General features: G+C 47.1%; 1 protein-coding gene and 1 long non-coding RNA gene across 5 annotated transcripts in view; one reads left to right on the top strand and one right to left on the bottom strand.

The window, feature by feature from the left end:
* MYOF (myoferlin) overlaps positions 1-22,049 on the bottom strand; it is a 151,309-nt gene that overhangs the window by 11,110 nt on the left and 118,150 nt on the right. For 2 of the 4 annotated variants that reach the window (XM_025880474.2, XM_025880476.2), the window contains 11 exons: positions 19,515-19,591; positions 15,670-15,681; positions 14,232-14,330; positions 12,636-12,761; positions 10,854-11,009; positions 10,323-10,414; positions 6,407-6,577; positions 5,706-5,854; positions 3,424-3,563; positions 1,176-1,264; positions 990-1,085 (listed from right to left, as the gene is read on the bottom strand). In XM_025880474.2, the coding sequence (XP_025736259.1) occupies positions 990-1,085; positions 1,176-1,264; positions 3,424-3,563; positions 5,706-5,854; positions 6,407-6,577; positions 10,323-10,414; positions 10,854-11,009; positions 12,636-12,761; positions 14,232-14,330; positions 15,670-15,681; positions 19,515-19,591 (1,207 nt within the window). The remainder of the gene's footprint in view (positions 1-989; positions 1,086-1,175; positions 1,265-3,423; positions 3,564-5,705; positions 5,855-6,406; positions 6,578-10,322; positions 10,415-10,853; positions 11,010-12,635; positions 12,762-14,231; positions 14,331-15,669; positions 15,682-19,514; positions 19,592-22,049) is intronic. The other 2 variants (XM_073904436.1, XM_073904435.1) reach the window with 2 other exon arrangements.
* Positions 428-2,953, top strand: LOC141374659 (uncharacterized). Its single transcript, XR_012381711.1, has 3 exons — positions 428-921; positions 2,117-2,217; positions 2,832-2,953. It is a non-coding gene; the product is annotated as an uncharacterized lncRNA (long non-coding RNA).

Genomic DNA, 22,049 nt, shown 5'->3' with positions numbered 1-22,049 from the left:
TCCAGATGCAGGACCACGGGACTTCTCAGCCTCCAGAATTATGTGCGCCAATTCCTTATAACAGACTCCTCTCTCTCCCTCTCCCCCTTTCCCCCCTCCCTCTACACACACACACATACACACACACTAGTTCTGTCTCTCTGGACAGCTCTAACAGCTCTAATAACGCATAGTGTTTACTATCTGCCAGGCACTGTCCTAAGTGCTTTGAGTAACTCAATACTCTGAATATCCCAGAGCAGCAGGTACTATCTTTATCTGCATTTTGCAGATGGGAAACCGCGAGCTCACTAATTTGCCCAGCTGGGAGAGAAAATACCAGGATTTCAACCCAGGTAGTTTGGCTCCAGAGTCTGGCACTTTAATCACTATGCCATTCTGTACTCAACCTCTCTCATCGGGCTATAACATGAAACTAACACCAACATGGATTATTTGGAATTGAATGATACAAGTAACAGGATGATTAACGGTATGACACTTCGTATGTTGGATGCAGGCATTCCATAATGTTGGTGGAATCAAAGATTTTTTTGGAAATATGCTAATGTTTCGTCTTTTCCATGGACATTAGCTGCTGGTAGTAAAATATACAGAAACTGAAATTTAAAAAGCCTTCCTGGTTGTGTTTCTAGGGCTAGTTACTCAAGGTATCAAAAAGGATTAAAATGAACTGCATGACTAAAAGAAATAGCAAGGCTGCTAATAAACTGAACCCATTTTAAAAGAGAAATGTAGAAATATTTATCGGTGCTAATAGTCATTCGCTACCTCTGCTTATAAACAAGATCCATACAGATTTCTCTTCTCTTTCTGTTCTCTCTCCCTGTGTCTCGCTGGAGCTTCCTGAGTGGACTGCACGAATGGGAACGAAACAGCTTCACCTGACCAAGGATCCTAGAGAGGACACCTTGAATGATGGTAACTCACAAAGGAGAGAGTCCGTTCATTCCTTGTGTGTCAAAGGCCAATGAGCATGCTAACCTTACCCTTTGACATAGATGTCACTCATTTCCTCTCCTGTGATGCTCTTCTCATCCAAGAGAACGTCCTTGGTGTTCCAGATGATCACACGCAGGTGGTATCTGAAAGGAGCACATTTTGAAGGTGGGCTTTTTCCTCTGCTCCTGCGCCAAGACCCCAGTCTGATACAATGGAGTCTCAAGACTACTTACTTTTTGGCTTTCCTGGGGGTGATGTTGAAAGGAGGGCCTGGTGGCCCCAAACTCTTAGGGAAAACATCTACCCACATCTGAAGTTTCCCCTAAATCGTTCAAAAATGAAAAAAGAAATTAAGTTGTATTATAAGTGGCAGAGACTGTAACTTTCTTTCATATTTTCTAGGTGTAACTGTTTCTTCAGGCCTGCCCATCTTCTAGTCCATATGGAAAGTAAAAAAGTAGAGCAGAGGAGCAAACCGAGATAAATCATCTGTCTTCACTGTCATATAGGCCACCCACTTCCCACTCTCACCAGGAGTCTCCGATGGCTACATATGCCCACATTTGTCATAGTCTGAGCGTCCCCTGGCTAATAAAAGAAGGGCTTCCCATCACTAACCCAACCCCCGACACATACACACACACACACACACACGCACACACATGCACACACACACACGCTCATGTACCCTCTTACAAATGACTTGAAAGTTGGATCCTTCACTTAGAACTCTGTTCATCACATTGCCTACTTGTTCTCAGTCCTGATTTTGTGACACCCAAGAGTTTCTCCACTTACCTCCAGATAAAAAAATCAAAATAATGTAAAATGGTATTTAATTGATAAAAGAAAGATTTACAACATGGCACTTTCAAAGGAGAGACCCCAAGCAACAGCAAGAACAGTACTGTTCCCCAAAGTTAAGGACTCCCTGACATCAGCTGGCTGGTGTCCACCACCTGGGAGGAGGCTTGCAGGAAGAGGCAAGGTGAAAGCCCAAATAACACTTGTGGTGCCATCTTGGGGAGGTCCTGTCAGGTCTCCCACTGCCACAGACTGGGGCCGTCTATCTGACTAGAATGTTCTTCCAGACAAGCTAGGAATGCCATTAACAAACCACATCAGCCATATGAACCAACTTAAATTCCCCAAACTGTTTTTGGATGTTTTTTAGACTATACCTTCAGACTGGTCTTTAAGAAAGTTACCAAGGAAACTAGATTGGCTTCTTCTGCACGGTGATCAAAATGAGTTAACTGGGACTCTTGAAAAGGGGTAAGTTTTCCTCTGGTCCTGACTCTCCTCTAAGTAATCTCTAGGGCTCAAGGTAGGGTATCAAGCATGATGCAGAACATGAGGCATGACCCAGCCACAGTCGGTCCAGTCCAGGAGGTAGAAGTGATGGGCGGCATGGGGCACATCGAGGAGGGTGTGCATTCGTAGAACTCTTCCTCATTTTGTAATTTCTTGAGACTTTATTCAATTGAGGGGTGGGAAGGGAGAGAGGAGGGCTCTTTGGGGGGAAGGAGTAAATAAGAAAGGGACGAAACGAAAACATGAAACAGAATAAAAGCAAGAAATGAGTGACAAAATAAACTAGTAAGCCCACGCTACTTGCGGCCACTTTTTAGAGATAAGCTTGTCCACTGCTGTGTGGTCATTGTCAACAATATTTGCATCCATTAGATTACTATTTCTTTAAGTGTGATTTCCTAGCCACCTCCATTAGAACCCCTCCAGGCACTTGTTAAAACTCAGATTCCGCCTCCCTACCCCCATCTCAGACCTACTGAATCTGAATCTCTGCAGGCACGGCCCAAGAGTCTTCCCTGTAACAAGCTTCCACGCGGATTATTCTGTCATTTGCCATGTCTCTCCTTGCTTTTCAGGGAACTGCTCCCTAGCTCCTGGGGACTGACCCTCCTGCATCACTACCCACGTGGTCCCCGTGATGAGCCACCTGGTGCACAATGGCTCAGCTTCCTCCCTGGCTCTTTGGTCTCAAGACATACCACCTCACCCAAGGCAGGCCGAGCACAGTGCTTCCCCAGACCCCGCCCACCAGCGGTGGACAGTTGGGCCAAGCTGGGGCAACCAGCCCTTTCCCTGTTTGGAAGTAGATGGAGCTACATTATAACATAAAAACCTTAGAAATGCTCTACAATATTCTGGCACATAGAAAGGTGATCACAGGAAAAGCGCAGACTAACAGAGATTGAGAGAGAAACAGACAAGAAATGGGGAGAGATCCTGGCCCAAGGTTGTTCTGAGCCATAGTCACCCCTCCTGTCTGGATTTAGTGAGTTACCGGGAAATGCTTAACAATAAATTCCCCTTTGGGATAAAGCTAATCTGAGTTGCTTTTCTATTTCTTGTGTATCTAAAAGTGTCCAAAAGAGAGAAAAGAGGCAAATCTGGGTCAGCTCCTGCCACTGTGTTTGGGATGTGGATGATGGGTCTTCACAGGGAGAGCTCTTTTACCTGAGAAATGTTGGGCTGGAAGGTGCTATGCAAAGTCCTGGTTTCCACGTGCTCAGGGACCAGTCCCTGCGTCCTGAGGATGTGAAGGGCAAGACGCTCATCAGGGGCCCCGAGGTGCTGGTGCAGGATTTTGTTGGCTTCTGGAATGGAAAATGGCATTGAAACAGATGATGGGCATCTGCAAACTGTTCAGCCAGATTGCCCTGAGGGTCATGTAGCCCTTCATCCCAGAAGGGCAAACTGGGCAGGCAGGGCCAGTGTGCAAACTTGGATCTGTGAAGGAGTCATGGATAGAAATATCTCTTGACCATGGGCCCTGCCCCAACCAGTCTCACACCTGACTTGGGGGCTGCCAGTAGCAAAGGGGCCAGAACACACCAGAATGTGTATGTGAGAGCAGCCTGTATTCACTTTTCTGGCAGAGGCTCACAGCCAGATTCTGTTTCCCAGCTTCCCTTGCAGTTAGGTGTGGCCACACAACCTAGTCTGGCTTGAATGTAACACAGGTAGAAGTGACGTGTGTGTCACTTCTAGACCTGGCACATAAAACCCTCTCATGAAAGATATTCTAGGTGCTGTTCCCTTTTGGATGCAGAAGAAACAGCAACTTCAGGTGCCTGAGTTGAAGAAGAGCAGAGCCGCATGATGGAAGGGCCTGGATCCATGATGCATTGCTGCCTGTTGGAATACCGACTGTGAATTTCAGAGAAATAAACTAGTGTTTTAAGCCAGTGACATGTGGAAGTCTAATTGTTGCAGCAGCTAGCATTACTGTGGCATTTTAAAACCAACCCTCAAATTCTCTGGCACTTCTCCCACTGAGAGGTGGAGTCTGTGTTGTCTTCCTTTGAATGTGGAGACATAGCTGACCCCTCAAGTGTGGAGAAAGAATGCTGTGTGACTTCTCCGACAAGGCAGGCAAGGCCACGTAGCTTCTGCTTGGTCCTTTTGGGATGCTTGCTTGAAGCGAAGCCATCTGCCATGTAGGGAGCTTGAGTATCTAGAGACTGCCCTTCTGGAAGGGCCTGAGGAGGTGTTCTGATCGTTAGCCCCAGCCAAGAGCCAGCATCAACTGCTGGCTGTGTGTGCAGGCCATCCAGGACACCTCCCCCCGGCCTCCATCCTGGACACCTCCCCCCACCTCCATCCTGGACACCCAGCTCCGTCAAGCCTTTGGATAACCATGGCCCTTCCAACATCTGACAGCAGTCAACCACACAGGCTACTCAGGTGAGAACTACCCAGTGAGCCCTTCCTGAATTCCTGACTTGCAAAACCGTAAGCAAAACAAAATGGGTGTTTTTCAGCCACTAAGTTGTTGGGTGATTTGTTAGGTAACAATAGCCTTGTTACTGAGACAGTTTGGGGGGAGTTGTTTATTTGGGGGTACTCTTAAATAAGGCCACGTTGCTTGCCAGTTAATTCCCAATCCCTTTTGCAAGTTCTTATGTTGAGAGCAACATCAGCAATTCCTAAGCATCTCATCATCCCTGGTACTGACTCAGTCCTCTTCAAATGGAAGGACGAAACATAGTTTCTTGCAATGTTGAGAATAAACAGCTGAGGATCAGGAAAGCACCTTTACTCCCATGGGGCTGTATTCAGCCCTCCCTGGAGATCCTGTGCACCCTCCAAGGCAAGTCCCACTGCCACCCGCTCTGGGAAGCCTCCCTCCCTACAAAACACTGAATAACACTGTAGCTCTTATGCTCTATTAAGCTTCCTTCAGGCTTTGTCGTGGTGCAGCTAGCTGGCTATGTGTCAGGACAGATTGTGTTATAAATTACTGCTGGAGAAAGCGCAAGATCCCAAGCTCAGACATGGGCCAGATGTGAACTCAGAAGATTCTTCAAATCAACCCCCCGCATCCCTGGGCCTTCTCAGAGAAGGGCTGGAAGAACGATGGACTAAGCCTGGGAGAGAAATTCTTGCACTACCACCTGAGCACTTTTGAGCTAAATTATGAGCTCATTATGCATTACATAGAAAGTAGGTAGTTATTAGAACTCTGTGTTCAAAGCGCAAATGGCTATGACCTAAAAAGGTCAAGTGAAACATCAGACAGACAAGAAAATGTGTACACTTTGACACTTGACAAGACCGCAGAACTCTGCTATAATGGCGCTTTTGTTAGATAGCCATGTGTGCGGGGTCTCCTGTGGTATAATTAGGGCACTGCTCTGCCCATTCCCCCCCCCCCCCCCCCCCCCAAAGCAGACCTAGCAGTAGAGATGGGTTGCTATACTTTGTAACCAGCTTGCGGTCTCTGGTTACGCACTTACCGAACTCATCCAAACTATAGTCTCGCCCTCCATATCTGATTCTGCTTCCATCTTCGGAAAGGATGGGTGGTGGGAAGCCTTTGTATCTGGCTACATTTTGAAGCAACTGTGTTGGTCTCAGCTGGTCTCGCCAGGTGTTTACTCCAGAACTGTGAAGAACATTCCACACCCAGAGTTACCGTGGGCACACAGGTCCTTCTTGGATTCCCACGCATATACTCATATACTTACAGACGTGCCCATGTAATGAGGGAGCAGGGACTGTGCTCTGCCCTCTGACTCTTGTCTAGAAATCTATTTCAGACCGAAAATCCACAATTACTTTGGCCTCAGCCAATGGATCCTTTCCCTCCTCCCTGCAATTTCCTCCTCCATAAAAATGAGGGGTTTGCCTACATGCTGTAATCACAAAAGCTTATAAACTAGAAATTACAAGCTGTATCTCATTAGATATTGTAGGAAGATGCCGAACAGCACTTAGGGAAAGATGGACATCACAAAATTAATCGGGGGGTGGGGGGTGGGGGCAATGCTATGGCCCTATTCTCCCAAAGATAGTCCTGTTATTAAAAACAGTATGTATCTGACTCAAAGGAGCAGGGGCTCAGGGAAGACAGGCACTGAAGCAGAGAACCAAGGCTTCCCCACGTACTGATGTCAGATGGAGTGAATTATCTACATCTGTGGCCCAAGCAACTTACACACAGTACTGCTCAGGTATGCCGCAGTGGGACCCAAACCGGGAAAGGAATCGGTTTTCCAAATCAATAATTGTTTCTCCCACCTTTTCATCACGGGTAAAAGTGTCATAATCATATACAGAAATTTTCAGATCTTTTTCTTGAGGTAAGTAGCAGCTCAGTTCGTACATTCTAAATAAACAAATGCAAGGTTAGAATATCCATGATTCTATGCGGGCCTCTCAAAAAAACCCACAAACAAAACAAAACAGAAACCAAAAAACCCAGGGCTTTGTGCAGAGAATCCCCAGGTGGTGGTGACGGTGGCTGGAGGAGAACGTGGTGACTGGGACAGCAAGGTGGGGGGCCAGTGTGTGGGGGCACTTGACAAGCAGTCCATGTTAGTAATAAGAACAATACAGGTTATATGCTTGCTCATGGGAAGAGCACAGCTTAAATACCTATGTTTGAATCCCAACCCTGCTGCTTACTAGCTGTGGGGCCCTTGGCCAGTTAGCCCTTCTCCCTGTGTTCAGCTTTCTCACCTGTAAAATAGTGACAGGAATACCTACCATCCCGTGTTGTTCTAAGGGTCAGGTGGAGCAGTGTTTAGAAAACATTTGGCATGACTGCATCGCTGAAAACCCAGTAGCTATAATATTATTATTCATTATAATCTTATTAACATTATTATCACATGCCTATTAACTGGGGCACCCAGGCGTCTCTGCCCAGCTGGGAGATTAGTAAGACACAGCACCCTGATTTACAGCCCCCTATCTGTGCCCCTGCTATGTTCCCTCTGCCTCGACAGAGACCACTACCCCATGGAACATCCTTGACTCCCCCACAAGAGCACAGGGCAGGGGATGGTGAGTGGTATGCACCAACAAAGTGTGATGTGCAAGGGGCCAAGAAGGCTCAGTGCCTCCACCCAGGCCCTCTGGTCTGCCATATGCTTTTCTTTGGAATCCATATTAAAATGCAAACACATCTGAGATAAAGATAAGGAGTACTTCCCATGGCAGGTGAGCAGCGTGGCATAGGTTCTGAAAGGCTGATAAACAGGAATGGCACAAGCTCCGGAGGGGTGAGGTTTGGTTCTATATTTGCACCATCCACACAGGTATGGGTCCCGTAGTAGGTGCTCAATAAATTTGAAGGAAAACTGTCAGAGGCCTCTCCCATCCCTAACCCCTTCTCCTTGCACTCCGGTGTGTGGACTGGTTCCTGCCCCCAAAGCCAGGAATGTTAATCCATTTGAGCAGAAGGATGTGTGCCACTGGGACCCTGGAGGAAAGCTTCCAGGATGTCTCCTGGATTCATCTCAGTGGCTTCCCTAGATGGCTGTAGCCAGGCAGGGGCCTGCAGGAGGCAGGCAGCCACATGAGAAAAGGCGCATGAATCATGACCACACATGAAGCCCTGAATCCACACGTGCCCCATAATATCGCATTTTTAGAACTGGATTCCAAGGGAGACATAATATGTGTCCCTTGAGAAAAAGAATTCTTTGGTCAAATATGGTTGAAAACCACTTCTTTTGGAGTGTCTCTGGTCAAACTAAAGGCTCAGAGAAGTCCTACAGTTACTATCTTTTTTAACCCAGGTGTCTCGGTTTGATGAAAGAATACTTTTTTTCTTGGAACACCAATTAATATTCTATAGAAGCCATACATTCTGGGTGCCTGGGTGGCTCATTGGTTAAGCAACTGCCTTCGGCTCAGGTCATGATCCTGGGGACCTAGGATCGAGTCCTGCATTGGGCTCCCTGCTCAGCGGGGAGCCTGCTTCTTCCTCTGACCCTCCCCCTTCTCATGCTCTCTCTCTCTCTCTCTCAAATAAAATCTTTAAAAAAAAAACATTCTGTTGAACTCTGATCTGGATGTTGCTATGATGGGATAAGAATATGCCGAACGATGGCTGAGCACATAGGAAAGGTTGCTCCTTTCTGAATTCCCCAGAATCCCTGAGGGTCTCTGCTGAGAAGGAAGTCACCCCCGTAAGACCGAGGCCAGAGACAAAGAGCTGTCCAAGGGACTGCGGAGCCAGTATCTCCTTGGGGAGGGGGATTCTGCCCACACACCAGGCACAGATTGGCAGAGCAGAGCCTGACAGCATCACTTCCTCCCAGGGTGGCTCAGAGCAAAGACTTTTCCTGCCACTTAATTAAGCCTGTGTTTGGCTCCTCTGAGACGTGCGGTTCAGATGGGGCTGCCTTTCGGCCGTAAACGCTGGCTTTCCCCTGCTTCCCCGTCTCCCTCACATGGAGCCCTCCTTCCTGCCCTGCGTGCCTTTTCCTGTCTAGACCTCAGGGCTGGATCAGCGGAAGAAAAGGAAAATGATCATACTGCCGTGCCAGAGGATTACTTCCATTCCCTGGCCCCGGCATGCAGCTTTGGGGTGTGCAGCAGAGAGGGGTGTGTGTGTGTGTGTGCGTGCGTGCGCATGCCCAGGAGCTGAGTGAGCGTGAGGTCCTGTGTGTGCGTATGTCACAGGGCGTGAGGACGTGTGAGGGAGAATAGCGCGTGCGAACCTGAGAGGCTCTGAGTGACAAAGACTTCGGGGGGGGGGTGTGTGCGCGTGCGCGCAGGGGAGAATGCATAAGGACACAAACCAACAAACATGAGTAGAAAAGAAGAGGATGGGCAAGACGGTCAAGCCAGAAATGAAAATATAGGCCACACATCAAACAAGAACAAAGTATTTTCCCGTTTGGCAAAGGTTCTGGGAAAACAACGCCGTTTTCACCAGTGTTTTGTACAAAGAACATTTATGCTACGCATTTATACCTTGCCATGAATATGAAGCCTTCCCAGGGGTGTTGGAAAAAGCTGGGGCTTGGTCAGGAATTTCCACGTCAATCTTGGCTCTAGCGTGTACTAGCTCCGGCGACAGAGCTCTGGCACTGCATTTCCCTCACCAGCAAATGGGGGGCTGCTGACCTCGGCCCTGTCCTGCCGAGAGGCTGCATGTGGACATGAAAATGAGATGGTGGCCGCCACAGAGCCTTAATGTGGGTACCACACAGCTGCTGCAGTCAGATGGCCTGGGTTCCAATCCTGACTCTGCCTTTTACCAGCCGAGCCCATGCAGCACTGGTTCACTCTGTGCCTCAGTTTCTTCTGTTGTCACACGGGGATGACACAAGAGCACCTCAGAGTGGTGACATTTCTGAGATGTTTCATATAAATGGCTCAGCAGAGGGTGTGCACCCAGTGAAAGCTCAGCAAATATTAGCTATTATTAAATGTGGATAGCACTTGATAGCTGAAAAATATGGGTCCCCTTTAGAGGTGCTGTGGATTTGCCTTCTCCTGGAGAAGGATCTCCTCCCCTGGATGATATCAGTGTGACAGCCCAGAAACAAGTCTAAAGTGGCAACTATGAAGAAACCACAGCTTTTTCAAGAGTCTTCAGGAAAAGGAGACAGAGGGGCATTGTCACCCCATCACCTTCTGCCCCCTTCTCAGTTTTGCTAACAGCGTCATTAATCCATTTGCTGGATCAAAATGGTAGAATCAGAATGTCCCAGAGGACAGGGCCCCAACTGGATTCAGGGAGGGAGAACCAACATGTTGCTACAGGTAAGTCACACTGCCTGTCCTCCTTGTCTAGATCTCACAAACTTATTGGACTTCCGGGCCTTGTGCCACCCCGGCCCCGGCCCCCTTGCCCCCTCGACCTCCCGGGTTCAGAGCAAATCTGTCTCAGAGAAGCCCATCTCATGACTTGGCTTTATTTTCTCCACGGCACTTGGCACTTGCAGGTGTGCGCTCACCTATCACGTATTTACTACCTGCTCTGCTGCCTAAAATGTCTATCCAGTTTGTAGTCACGGTTTCGGGCCCTAGAACAGAGCTTGGCACATGTCACATCCTCACCACAGAAGCCATGAGAACTGAATGACCAATAAACATTTAGAAATGTTCGTTACCTGCCGAAAATCGGGTTGAGGGTGTTGGGGATGTAGTGGTCTCGATCTTCGATTACCTTTTTGCCCAGTGTTATTTTTATATAAGGGTCACACTGCGGGGACAAAACAGATGGCAAGCTGTGTCACCATGGGGTGCAAGTTCAAGGCAGTTTCTGGGGCAGACTCAGGGGGAGCCTCCACACCCACTCCCACCCTGATGAAAAGCTGGTGGCTGGGGCACCTGCAGCACCCAGCCAGCCGCCTGCAGAGAAGCCATGTGGGGTGAAGAGGCGGTGGCAGGGAGGAGGGACCCAGCAAATCTCCTCGAGGTCACATCTGTAAAATGAAAAGCATGAACCAGAAGATCCAAAGCGCCTTCAAACTCTCAGATAAATCCCCGTTGGGACAATCCTCCTGAATACATTGTTTGGATAGAGTATCTTTCCCCCTAGTGAGATAACTGACGCCCCAAAAGAAAGCACATGACAATTATTGTGGCTGATGACTGTAATTATCTTGCTACAGGAGAAGGCCCCACACCCAAACTCTTACCAGGCCATTGTTGTCCTGGGGCTGGAGCTCTAAGCCTCGAACAATGTAAATCCTAACCGTGCATTCCTGTGGGACGCTGTCAGGTAATTCCTGAAACTGCCTGGGAGGGGCCGGCACGCTGGGGTCATCCGACAGGGGGTAGATTCTAAAGGAGCCCTAAGGGAGAGACACACAGATGTCCTCACAAGGGCCGCGGTGGCCTGGGCAGAGGGTTCCTGCCCTCCCAACCGTATACACTCGGAGGGCAGCCGCTGGGGCCGGCGGCGGGCGGGGGAGGGGGTTTGGGTGGCCAGGGCTGCCTTTTGTGAAAGAAACGATGTCGATTACACTTTGCGTAATTCCAGTGGGGAATGTGAAGTGATGGTAAGGAAAGTACTGAACAGATCACAGGGGAGAAGAAGGAGCAGGGCAAAGCAGGGAGTCCAGGCACACATCTAGGCAGGAGTTGGATCAGTATGGTAGCAAAGGAAGGGGTGAGGAGTGAAAGTCTGAACGTATTTTGAAGATCAGAATAAAAGTGATTATTTTTTAAACCCACTAATGTACAAAGGATGATTTCCCTTTCCTGGCGTCACCCCTTCATGAGACTGGGAGCTTCCTGAGGGTGGGAATTATGTCTTGTTCATCACTCTATCTCGAAGACCTAACACAGGGCTGGACATGTTGCCAGGGTGCAAGGAATGTTTCCTGAATGAGTAGAGCCAGCAGGCCAGCTTGTCAGGCCATAAACCTTATCTTGAAACCAGCTTTAGTCAGCACAAGAGAAAGTGGTCCCGTTGGATTCAGACCCCGTGGGTCTTAGCTCCAGCTACTGTCACTGAGCAAAGCAGTGTGTAGTAAGCACTTCCTTCCTCTGTGCCAGGTACGGGGGACCCAAACATGAACTCAGGAAACCCAGTCTGGCACAGGGATGTGAAACAGGTCTGCCTCTCGGGCCTTCTTGGATCGCTTGCTGGGATGCCGCAGGGATGGGGACGTGAAGAGCGCGGCTGGGGCAGACCGGCTGCTGTGGGGAAGGGTCAGCGGCAGGAGCACAGCTGCCCGGGACTTGCCCCCGCCGACCCCTGCCCGCTGGAAGGTGCTTTAATGGTGGCTGGTGCCCCAGAGCCGCGGGAGCCCAGGGCGGGAGCAGGTGACACCGCCGGAAGCGCCCAGGGCACGCTTCACAAAGAATGGGACCCTGGAGCCGGCCTTGAAAAGGATGAGTAGGTGTTGGTCAAGGAGGGAAGGCAGAAGAGCCTGTCCCAAGGCTCCGTCGTGAGAGGACGCAGTGTGTCTGGGGCCGGGGAGAGGTCCTGAGCGGCAGGGCGGGGCGTCCAGGGCGCCGAGCGGCTTGGGAAAGGCCAGCTCTGCCTGAGGAAGGAGTTAAGACTTGAGCCGTGGAAACCCAGCATCTTTTGGGTAGACAAGAGCCACGATCACACTGGGCAGCGTGAGGAATGGACGGGAGTGGGACCCAAAGGTGGCGAGGGCCATCAGTCGGGAAGCTTCGGCAGGGCACCCGCGGAAGGCCTGGGAGAAGGCGGTGGGATGGAGCTTGGAGAGGCTGAATCTGCAGGGCCCGGGCTTGGATGGCTTGGGCAGGGCGAAAGAAAGATACAGAGAATAACTTGGAGGATTCTACCCCTGACCCCAGTGGCCCTTCTCCTTGTCATCGGCTTCTAGCGTCCTTCATGTGGCAGAAGACGCGTCCCTGCCCCAGGGCTGGTCATCCTTTATCCTAGGTCTATAAAGAAATTAAAGGTGGATTTGAAACAGCACAAAACCCCACCTTTTACTCACCTTAAACTCTCCTACCACAGAAGGGTCTTCATTTTCATCTGATTTACCTCGATACAGCTTGAAAGTATCCGAGAAGTCTGTCAGACCCTCAAATTCTGTTACATCCTCTAGTTCACAGTCGTATATCTGAAAGCCATCCAAAGATTCTTAATTTTCCACTAGAACACAGGGGGAGCCTAAAATCAAAAAGCCCGGCAGTACCAAGTGGGCCTGGGCATGTGGATGGGGCCGCTGGAACCCTCCCATCACCGGCAGGAGGGTGGAAGGCTACAAGCACTTGGGGAAAACATCTGGCAGTTTCTTCTTCAGTTAAATACCCAGCTACTCTATGATGCAGAGACTGTATTTATCCAGGAAAAATGGAAACACGTCCCCATGGTACGAGAAGGTCTGCAGCAGCTTCCTCGTCAGGAGAAGGGACACCCACGCGGCAGTACAACCACGCCGTGAACCACCGCTTGGCAGTAAGAAGGGACAAGTGACAGATACACAGGACAGCAGAATGGATCTCAAAATGGCAGCGTTGGGCTAGAAAAGCCAAACACACACACAAAATCCATACAGTATGAGCCCATTTCTATGGAGTATGAAAACAGGCCAAAGCAGCCCATGGTGATGAAACCAGATCAGCTGCCTCCGGGCAGGATGGGAGGCAGTGGATAATTGGCTGGAAAGGGGTGCACAGGAGTTCTCTGTGGTGATGGCAATGTGGCTCTGCCTTGTTTTGGGAGGTGGTTCACATCGATGTATACCATCATCACAACCCATGGAATGGAGTAGTTTATTGTATGTAAATTATACCTCCGTAAAAAGCCAGAAGAAGAGGAGGAACAAGAATGAGAAGGAAGGCAGGCAGGAGGGAGGGTGGATTTGGGACTGATCTATTCCACCAGTTTGATCCTTTTTCTAAATAAGTCGTTCTTTGCATGCTAGTGTTTCTTAAGCTGCACTGAGATGTTATGATGATAACATGGAAATATGTGGGGTTTTTCTACTTTGATGGGGAAAATCATTTTAATGGCTAGATATTTCTCATTTTAAAGATTTTTTTCTCCCATGCAATGTTCTGAAAACATGAGCATTTGCTTCTACTTAAGCACATTAATTACACACTAAAAACCGGAATGAAGAATTGGAAACTCAAAACATTAACCCAGGAGATCACAGGTAGCCGGATCTGTCTAGCTCAACAGTTCGCCTTCTTCCTGGACACATGCGCCCATGGTTCTGATGGGATGTTACACCCATGTAACAGAATCAACTTTTCAGCTAGTGCAACAGATGCCTGTTTGGCGGACAGAATAAGGCATGTTGGCGTTGTATGCTGTTCTGCAAGAGCATGACTTTTAGGATTCCCTGGGACGAACTGGATAATTGTGGGCCTAATCAGTGTGATGTCAATTCCCAACCCTCTATCAGATGCCCCCAAGCCCCCAAGTGGCAGTCACATAACGTAAGTCAACAGCTGTCCTCAGGCTCCTGGAATCTTGGCAAAAGCAAAGCCCATTGCAAGAGGACTGGCCCTTCCCCATTGGACCTTCTGGTCAGTTTTAATGGATGCTGATCCCTCACCCAAAGCAGTACAGGCCCAGGTACCTTGAGTTTGGAATAGCCTTTCTGAACATATTGTCCACATTTTTCATGTTCCCCTGTGGAAGCATAAAATTTACTCCACCAGTCAACGATTTCTTCCTCCTAATAAAAGACATATCAAAATGGAATAACCTTTAGTGTTGACATGGGTTTCTAATCAATGCAGGAAAACCCACATGTCGTGGGTAAGAGAAATAGGTACTTCTGAACCTGAACGAGGAGACAGGATAGGATGTTGTTGACATGCACAACGGATTCAGCATTCACCATTCTTTCACCCAGAAGCCGCAGGGGAAAGGACCATCGCTGGCGGCCAATGAAATGGGTCTGGCTCAAATGCCCACCGCTCTCCTAGATGATTGCTTAAATTCTATAGACACAACCTAATCATTAGTCTGGTTTTACTTTTTTATCCTGTTCACTTGATATTTATATATGCAGATAAAACTCCCATATATGTTTTCTACTATTTCATTTCTTTAACTGTTTTAGCCAGCAATCCGTTATAAAACAAAGCTAAGCTGAACGGTGGAAAGCCTGGTTCTAATTCAAGTCCCATCCTTTACTATAAGCCATAACCTCCTGTTACAAGCCATACCAGCTTGGGCAACTTGACCCATCTCTCTGAGCCTCAATTTCTTGATCCACTGAGTGGGATAACAACACTACCTATCTCCATCTACTCCAGAGAGTTATTTCAGATAAGATCATTAGGAGAAAGAGCTTTAAAAATGATAAAATGTGGGGTGCCTGGGTGGCTCAGTTGGTTAAACATCCAACTCTTGGTTTCGGCTCAGGTCATGGTCTTGGGGTCCTGGGATGGAGCCCTGCGTCCAGCTCCCCAATCTGCGGGGAGTCTGCTTGTCTCCCTCTCTTTCTGCCCCTCCCCCTGCTCATGCTCTCTGTCTCTCTCTCTCTCAAATAAATAAATCTTAAAAAATATATTAAAAATGATAAAATGTGAAACAAAAGTAGGGAGGCATTCTGGGTCCTTTAGATCAGTAGCTCCCAGCCCACCCTTGGGTGAGTCCTGGGCATCCAATATGCTTTCATAAGTTCCCCAGGCGATTCCAATGTGCAGCCAGTGGCAGAACCTCTGGTTTAGACACATGGTTCTTAGTTGCACAGAGGAGACCATGTATCAGAGTCACTTGTCAAACATTTTTGAACTGCAGAAGCCTGTAGTTTATAAAAGGCTGCTATAAATTCCACTCAGATTTTTGACAAGAATAGAGCCTCATCAGACCCACTCATTGCACACTCAAGAAAAGCTACTTCTCATCTATGTACCATATATATATGTACACAAACACACACACAATTATTTCCCCTTTATAGTCAGTAACCCAACCTTGGATTTAAACAAGTTTCTTTACATATCCGCTATAGGCAGAAACTCTACAATGAATCTGAAATCTAGCAAAGCATGTATAATAGTTACCTTTTCTGTCAGCTGTTTATCAGATTTTGCACAGGAAGAGGGCAAACCATATGGAGACCCCATGAGCATCAGGTTTGAAGAGAAAGAGGGAGAAATTAGTTTTCATGCACACTTTATATTATCAACATTTTTGATCGATTATTTAGAATATTCAGGATGATCTCATAATTAAACACACCCTTACTGGTTTCTTCTCTGAAAATGTGCAAATGAGTTACAAACAGTATTAAAATGAAAAGGTTGGAGGTAGCCACACACATCCCATGTTTTCGAGAGAGAATCTCACTGCCGGCACAATGGTCACAAGAGGGGGGGGGGGGGCGAGGGGGGCGGGGGGCCTGGTAGTACAGATGCTCATTGGCCTGCCCCAAAGTTTTCATTTCATTTAGCTCCTAAAGTATTCCTCAACTTGGCCTAATTCTTATCCCTTCAAAAACTCCTGTCATGGGATATTTGTGTCTAGCATGGCTACAATTTCATCACATAGGGTACCTTTCCTTGCTTTCTCCCCATGCCTCTGTTATAGCACCAAATACAGATGCGTCCATCAAAATTGCTCTAAGAAGTCAAATTTCTCATGGTCAAATGCTTCCATTTGAGCTTCTGCATGGAGAATCCACCCCTGATCTCAGGGTACACCCAAGAGAAGAGAGAATGGTGAGCTAGGGTGTGGAGCCTGAGTTTTCGCTTGGTGCTGCTGGTGGCACATCACCCAAGTTCACTCTCAGGGGCAGTCTGAGGGACTGCTATCTAGACCCCCTTTCTGAAATCCTAACTCCCAAGTTCCTGTCTCGTGTGAGGAGAGTGCTCATTACAGGCACTCCCTACAGCTGTTGTATGAGGTGGCCACGGGCTTCCTCTGTAAGTGTCCTCACTGTTTTCTGACTGACATTTATCCAGCACACAGAACTGCCAAGAGGGGCGGAGAGACACGCAGTTGTAACAATTCCTTATAGTAGATTCATCCCGAAGCAAGATTAGGGGTTAAATCATAGCCAAACTGAGATTTTGGAGAAAGGCATTCTATGCCTAAAGGGCACTCACGTTCCATGAATGGTTCCTGAATTTTTAAAAAAGATTTTAAAAGTCTGTTTATTCACATCTATTTTCAGCTATTTAAAATTATTTCAAAGAAAAGAATAGGTCATGAGTTTAAAAGCACAACTCAAAACAAATGATGCCTGATTTTAAACGTTAAGATTAACATGGGAGAATTTATTCACGCCCGTCCGCTCATTAGTTCACTCCGAAAAGTTAACGGGAGTAACTTGCTTTATGGTATCTCCATGGTAAGAGTCTCCTTTATACTTAGAACCATCACATTTGTTTAAAGATCGCCTTTCACTCCAAAATCTAGTATTAGAAGGAATCTGAAAGGAGAATTCCAGTCTTTAGCCCGAGGTCCCCACAGGCCCAAGCAGCTTCATGCACTTCCTTCTCATACATATACATACATGCACTGTCCTTGGAGAAGCCATTTTGCTGAGTGCTGTTGACATACTGCTTAAGCACTGGAATTGGAAGGTAACTGTTGAAATGGCCACATAGGAACGTCCATGCTGCCCAGCAAACACTTATCAGCTTGCCCCAAGTACTTATTTCTCACCTCTCTTGTGGTAGTGCTGAGCCCAATTTAAGAACTCCCACAGTTCTCACAGGGTAACGGTGTGCGTTTCCGTGAGCATGAGACTGTCACCCAAAGCCCTAGCCTCCAGCTCGCATCAACAGCACAGTGAGTTTTGACCCACTCTCTCCATTTACCCAGATTGGGTTGGTGGTAGCAGACGTAAACATACATCACATGTACATGTAATGCATGCCCAGCAGCAAGCTTGTTATCGGCTCTTCCAAAGCTCACCTGGGGTTCATCTGACTCTGCATCCATGTGTACTGTCTTCCCTGACAAACAGGTGGAATCAGTTTTTTAGGGGCGATTCCAACCAGCCTTTCTTACCAACACGGAGCACCTCAGTGAGGTGTTAGCAGAGCAAGCCGATTAAAGTCATTTACAGTATTGTCTTCCCCCCCCCCCTTATCTGCAGGGTACACGTTCCAAGACCTTTAGCAGGTGCCTGAAACCGCAGGTAGTACTGAACCCTAGATATACTATGTTTTGTCCTGGACACACATTCCTATGGTCAAGTTTAATTTACAAATTAACAGCACAGTAAGAGATCCATAATAACTAATAATCAAACAACACGTATGACAATATACCATAGTGAGTTACGTGGATGTGGGGTCTCTCTCAAAATGTCTTCTTGTGCTGAACTCACCCTTCTTGTCATGATGTGAGATGATAAAATGCCTACGCGGTGAGGTGACGTGAGGTGGATGACGTGGGCCCTGTGACGTAGCATCAGGCTACTACTGACCTTCTGTCCATTCGTCAGAAGGAGGGTCATCGGCTTCTGGACTGCCGAACCTGCCACTGACCGTGGCTCACTGAAGCCACGGAAAGCGAAACCACAGATAAAGGGGGACACCTGCCTGAACGATGGTGGTTCCTAATACTACCCACCTAATACTACCTAATACTACCTAATACTCCCACCCCCAATCCTGGCAGACTGCAACTCAGTTTCCAGGATGTAAAAGAAACTTGCACAATGCGTTGCTACAATAACCCAGCCATCTGTTAACTATTATTAAGAAATGAGTGAGAATATCGGCATAGATTGGCCTTATTCTTCCTGATCCCCCCACGTAGGACTACTAAGTACACAGCAGGCATGAATAAGAATTGTTTGACAATGGGAAGTAGGAAAACTGGAGACAGATTATAGAACAGGATCTAAAACCGCTTTTTTCCAGAGTGGTTGTGAAAATGTATATAAAAGGTCTTATGTATACAATCCTTAATTTCTCCCTAGGCAACTACTGTTTTGTTGGGAATATGTGAGGTCGTTTACAAAGTGAATGTGGTCGTTTTACAAATTTGGTATTGTCATTTGTGACTGTGGATGATTCCTAGGGAATAGAATCAGATACACTGCTCCACGGTGCTGGCGGTGGAGATCACATTTAATATGGTCCAGTTGTTAGTGAGCTTAATGAAGTGGGAAGGAAGTGAATTTTTTAAAAGGCACTGTTTATGGACATAACATATTAAAGTGCAATCATGTGCATTTTTTGGCCAGTTTGCACATTAAAACATGCTGTGAAAGTCCATCCTAAATGCCAACACAAACAGGGAGATATTTGATGTTTTCTTTTTTCTGGACTGAGACCTTTTTACATTTTTTTTCCCTTTCCTTCTTGTAGAATTGGCTGGAATGGTTCTAAAATAAGGTCCTGAGTGAGCATTTCCACCAATTTCTTCACTTCGAAACCACAGTGAGTATAAAAATCTAAGATACCCCATACCCGGACAAATCGGGTCAGTAAAAATTGGTGACACTTCTCCTTCACATAGGAAAAAAACTCTGTGCTACAGGCATCCCTCTTCTGAATGTTCTATGCTGTAAACTGTCTCCTGAACTTTCTAGCACATGGTATCATTCAGACTGTCCACACCAATAGTTCTGAGACCTGCCTGCACGTTAGAATCACATGGGGAGATTTTTAAATATACTGATGTCTACTAGGCCCTCTTCCTCTTGGAGGGTAGGTCCTGGCCCTATCTTAAGTACCCTGGATGACCCAGGGTAGAGGACACTAGTCTGCACAACGTCATCTTAACTACTGATGAGTTTAGGATTCGGATTCCTTATTCTACCTCAATAAACTGGATTGGTTATTATTATTTCAATTGCATTGTATGGTTGTCTGACTGAATTTGCCCAATGCCTAGGCCACCTGGAAAACAAAACTGACATTATCCAATGATCAGTTCTGAAACCTACCTTCGAAGCCAGTAATGGTTTGGTGTCTTCTATTTCGATAATGACATCCCGGCAGGGCGGGGTCGACAGAAGGGAAGCTGCAAGACAAACAATTTCTCACCTAAGATGCTTAAAGAAATACAGGAGTGAACATTCTAGTCCAAGTCCAAGTTCAGCAGTCACAGTGGAAGGCAGAGGTTCCTCAGGGGTGGGACTTCCTGAGTAGAGAGGACCACACCCGAATGGAGAAGGTGACCCAGTAACTCATCACTTTTCCCAAAATGTAATGTAGATTTAGACATCTTTAAGGAACGATATGGCCCATTTTTCTCTTGTCTTGGACAATTAGCCCAGTGCCTGTACTTAGGAAGGGCTCAAAAGAGAGTGGTGTCGATTGTGTCAATACATGTCTTTAGAGGATGTGGGGGGAGGAGAACCTACATCTAAAGGAGCCTCCGTTTCTTGGAATCTGTTCCCAAGACACAGAAAAGCAAAGCAGGGTGAATAGTTGCACATTTCAGGTCTGAAGTTGCAGTGGCTCATTCAGCCCCGGTTCCCATAGTGTGGGCACAGGGAAGAGGCATCACCCGGTTTTAGGCCATTCCTAAAAGAAGGCTGACCCCTGAACAACAAGGGTTTGAACACTGTGTGGGTCCACTTATATGTGGATTTTTTTCAATACAGTATAGTACTGTAAATGTATTTTCTCTTCCTTGTGATCTTCTTAATGTTTTCTTCTCTCCAGTTTACTTTATGTAAGAATGGAGTATATAATACATACAACATACAAAATATGTGTTGATGGACTGTTTATGTTATTGGTATTTAAGGCTTCCCGTCAACAGGAAGCTACTGATAGTTAAGCTTTAGGGGACTCAAAGCTGTACATGGATTTCTGACTGCGTGAGGGTCAGCGCCCCTAATCCCCGCCTTGTTCAGGATCAACTGTATTTGTGGCTCCAGGTTTTGGGATTAGAGCAAGGGCTCAAGGGTAGAGCCCCTGGGCTCACCAAGTTTGTTTCCACCGAAGCCTCAACCCAGGGTAGGGGTGTGGGTGAGGGCTATGTCTACCCTTTCTGGAAGACGGCACTGGGCAGTCAGACATTCAACAGGAGGCCAGCATCCAGACAGAAGGAACTGCCAAGCCAAAAGAACTTTTTGTTTAACCCACCCGTGTAGGACATAAAACGGGAGGGAAGACACATTTTTTAGGTAGGTACCATGGGCCAGGCAGAGAGCTAAGCCTTTCACATACTTTATCTCATTTAATCCCTCAATAATCCTGCAGAATATGCACCATTATCCCTATTATAAAGACTAAAAAACAAATTGAGGCTAGGAGAATGCAAGTTCCTTGCTTCAGGTTAAACACTTAGGAAGTGGAAGTAGGTGACTTAGCTAGGGCTGTGTACCCCAAAGCTTGCGTTTTAACACACCAGAGCCCAGAGCAGAGTAAATGCTCAGTGAATGCTGGAAATGATCAGGGGGATACTGGGGAGGCTGGGGAGACTGACATTTACCGAACACCTATGATACCCCAGTTGCTATGCTAGGTGTTTTTACACCCATGTAGAACCCCCATATCTATCAGCAGTCTCTGCATTTCCAAGACAGTCTCCCCCCAAACTCCTAACACACACATAACACAGAACATGACAGCCAGTCAGGCAGGCAAGCGGGAACACAACTGTATTTGAGTTCTTTCTTACCAGCTCTCTGCTTTACCAGCCTCATGGCAACAAAGCCTCAAGAACAGGAGGAATAAGTTATTCTATATGCTTCCAACATTAAGCCAGCCAAATACATTCCTCAACTCGTACCCTATTATTGGTTTTAAGAAAGGACCAGATTGATCTAAAATAATAGATTCTGGTCTTAGGAACATTATGCTCTCCTCACCTCATACTCCTTAGGGATTTTCTTCTTCGAAGACTTCTCTGAAACCTTGACCACACTTCACGTTAATTACATACGGTCACTAACCTCTGCCTGAGGCCCAACCTACCCAGCCCCCTGACCAACAGACACCAACAGGTCCACACTCGGAGGCCAGAGAAAGGTTGCCGAATTTGTGATTTCACACATTTGGATCAAAGAACTTTGTCTCATGAAAGCACTAGGAAAAACGTTAGGACAATTGTTTCTCTCCATTTAGTAGCCCCCAATACAACAATGCTGTGGTTACAATAATCCTTGTTGTTATAAAAAATGTCGCTATTTTAGGTATTATCAATTCAACACAAAACGCTCTGCATGGGAAATTTCTGGGTAAACTCATGTAGGTTTTTTTTCTTGCCCATGTGTGATTGTGGACTTTATTTTTTCCTCTTCTCTGAATCGAGAATACAGGATGCTCAGACCCACATAACAGATGAGTTTCAGATGCTCTGTAAAATCAATACCAAACCTTCTAGAAGATTAAATAGAACTGGTTAGCAGAGCAGCTGCTTAAACAGAAGACATCCGTTTCAGTCTTGAGGCACCAACGATCAGCTGAATGAGCGTGTGCCAGTTCTCCATGGGGCCTAATCTCATGAAGCCGGGAGGGGCCCTGGG

The sequence above is a fragment of the Callorhinus ursinus genome, unplaced genomic scaffold (genome assembly GCF_003265705.2).
Source record: "Callorhinus ursinus isolate GAN/ISIS: 27379988/994484 unplaced genomic scaffold, GSC_fseal_2.0 scaffold20, whole genome shotgun sequence".
In the NCBI taxonomy this organism is placed as follows: domain Eukaryota; kingdom Metazoa; phylum Chordata; class Mammalia; order Carnivora; family Otariidae; genus Callorhinus; species Callorhinus ursinus.
The sequence above is the reverse complement of the archived record's forward strand: the minus strand, read 5'-3'. Positions and strand labels throughout refer to the sequence as shown.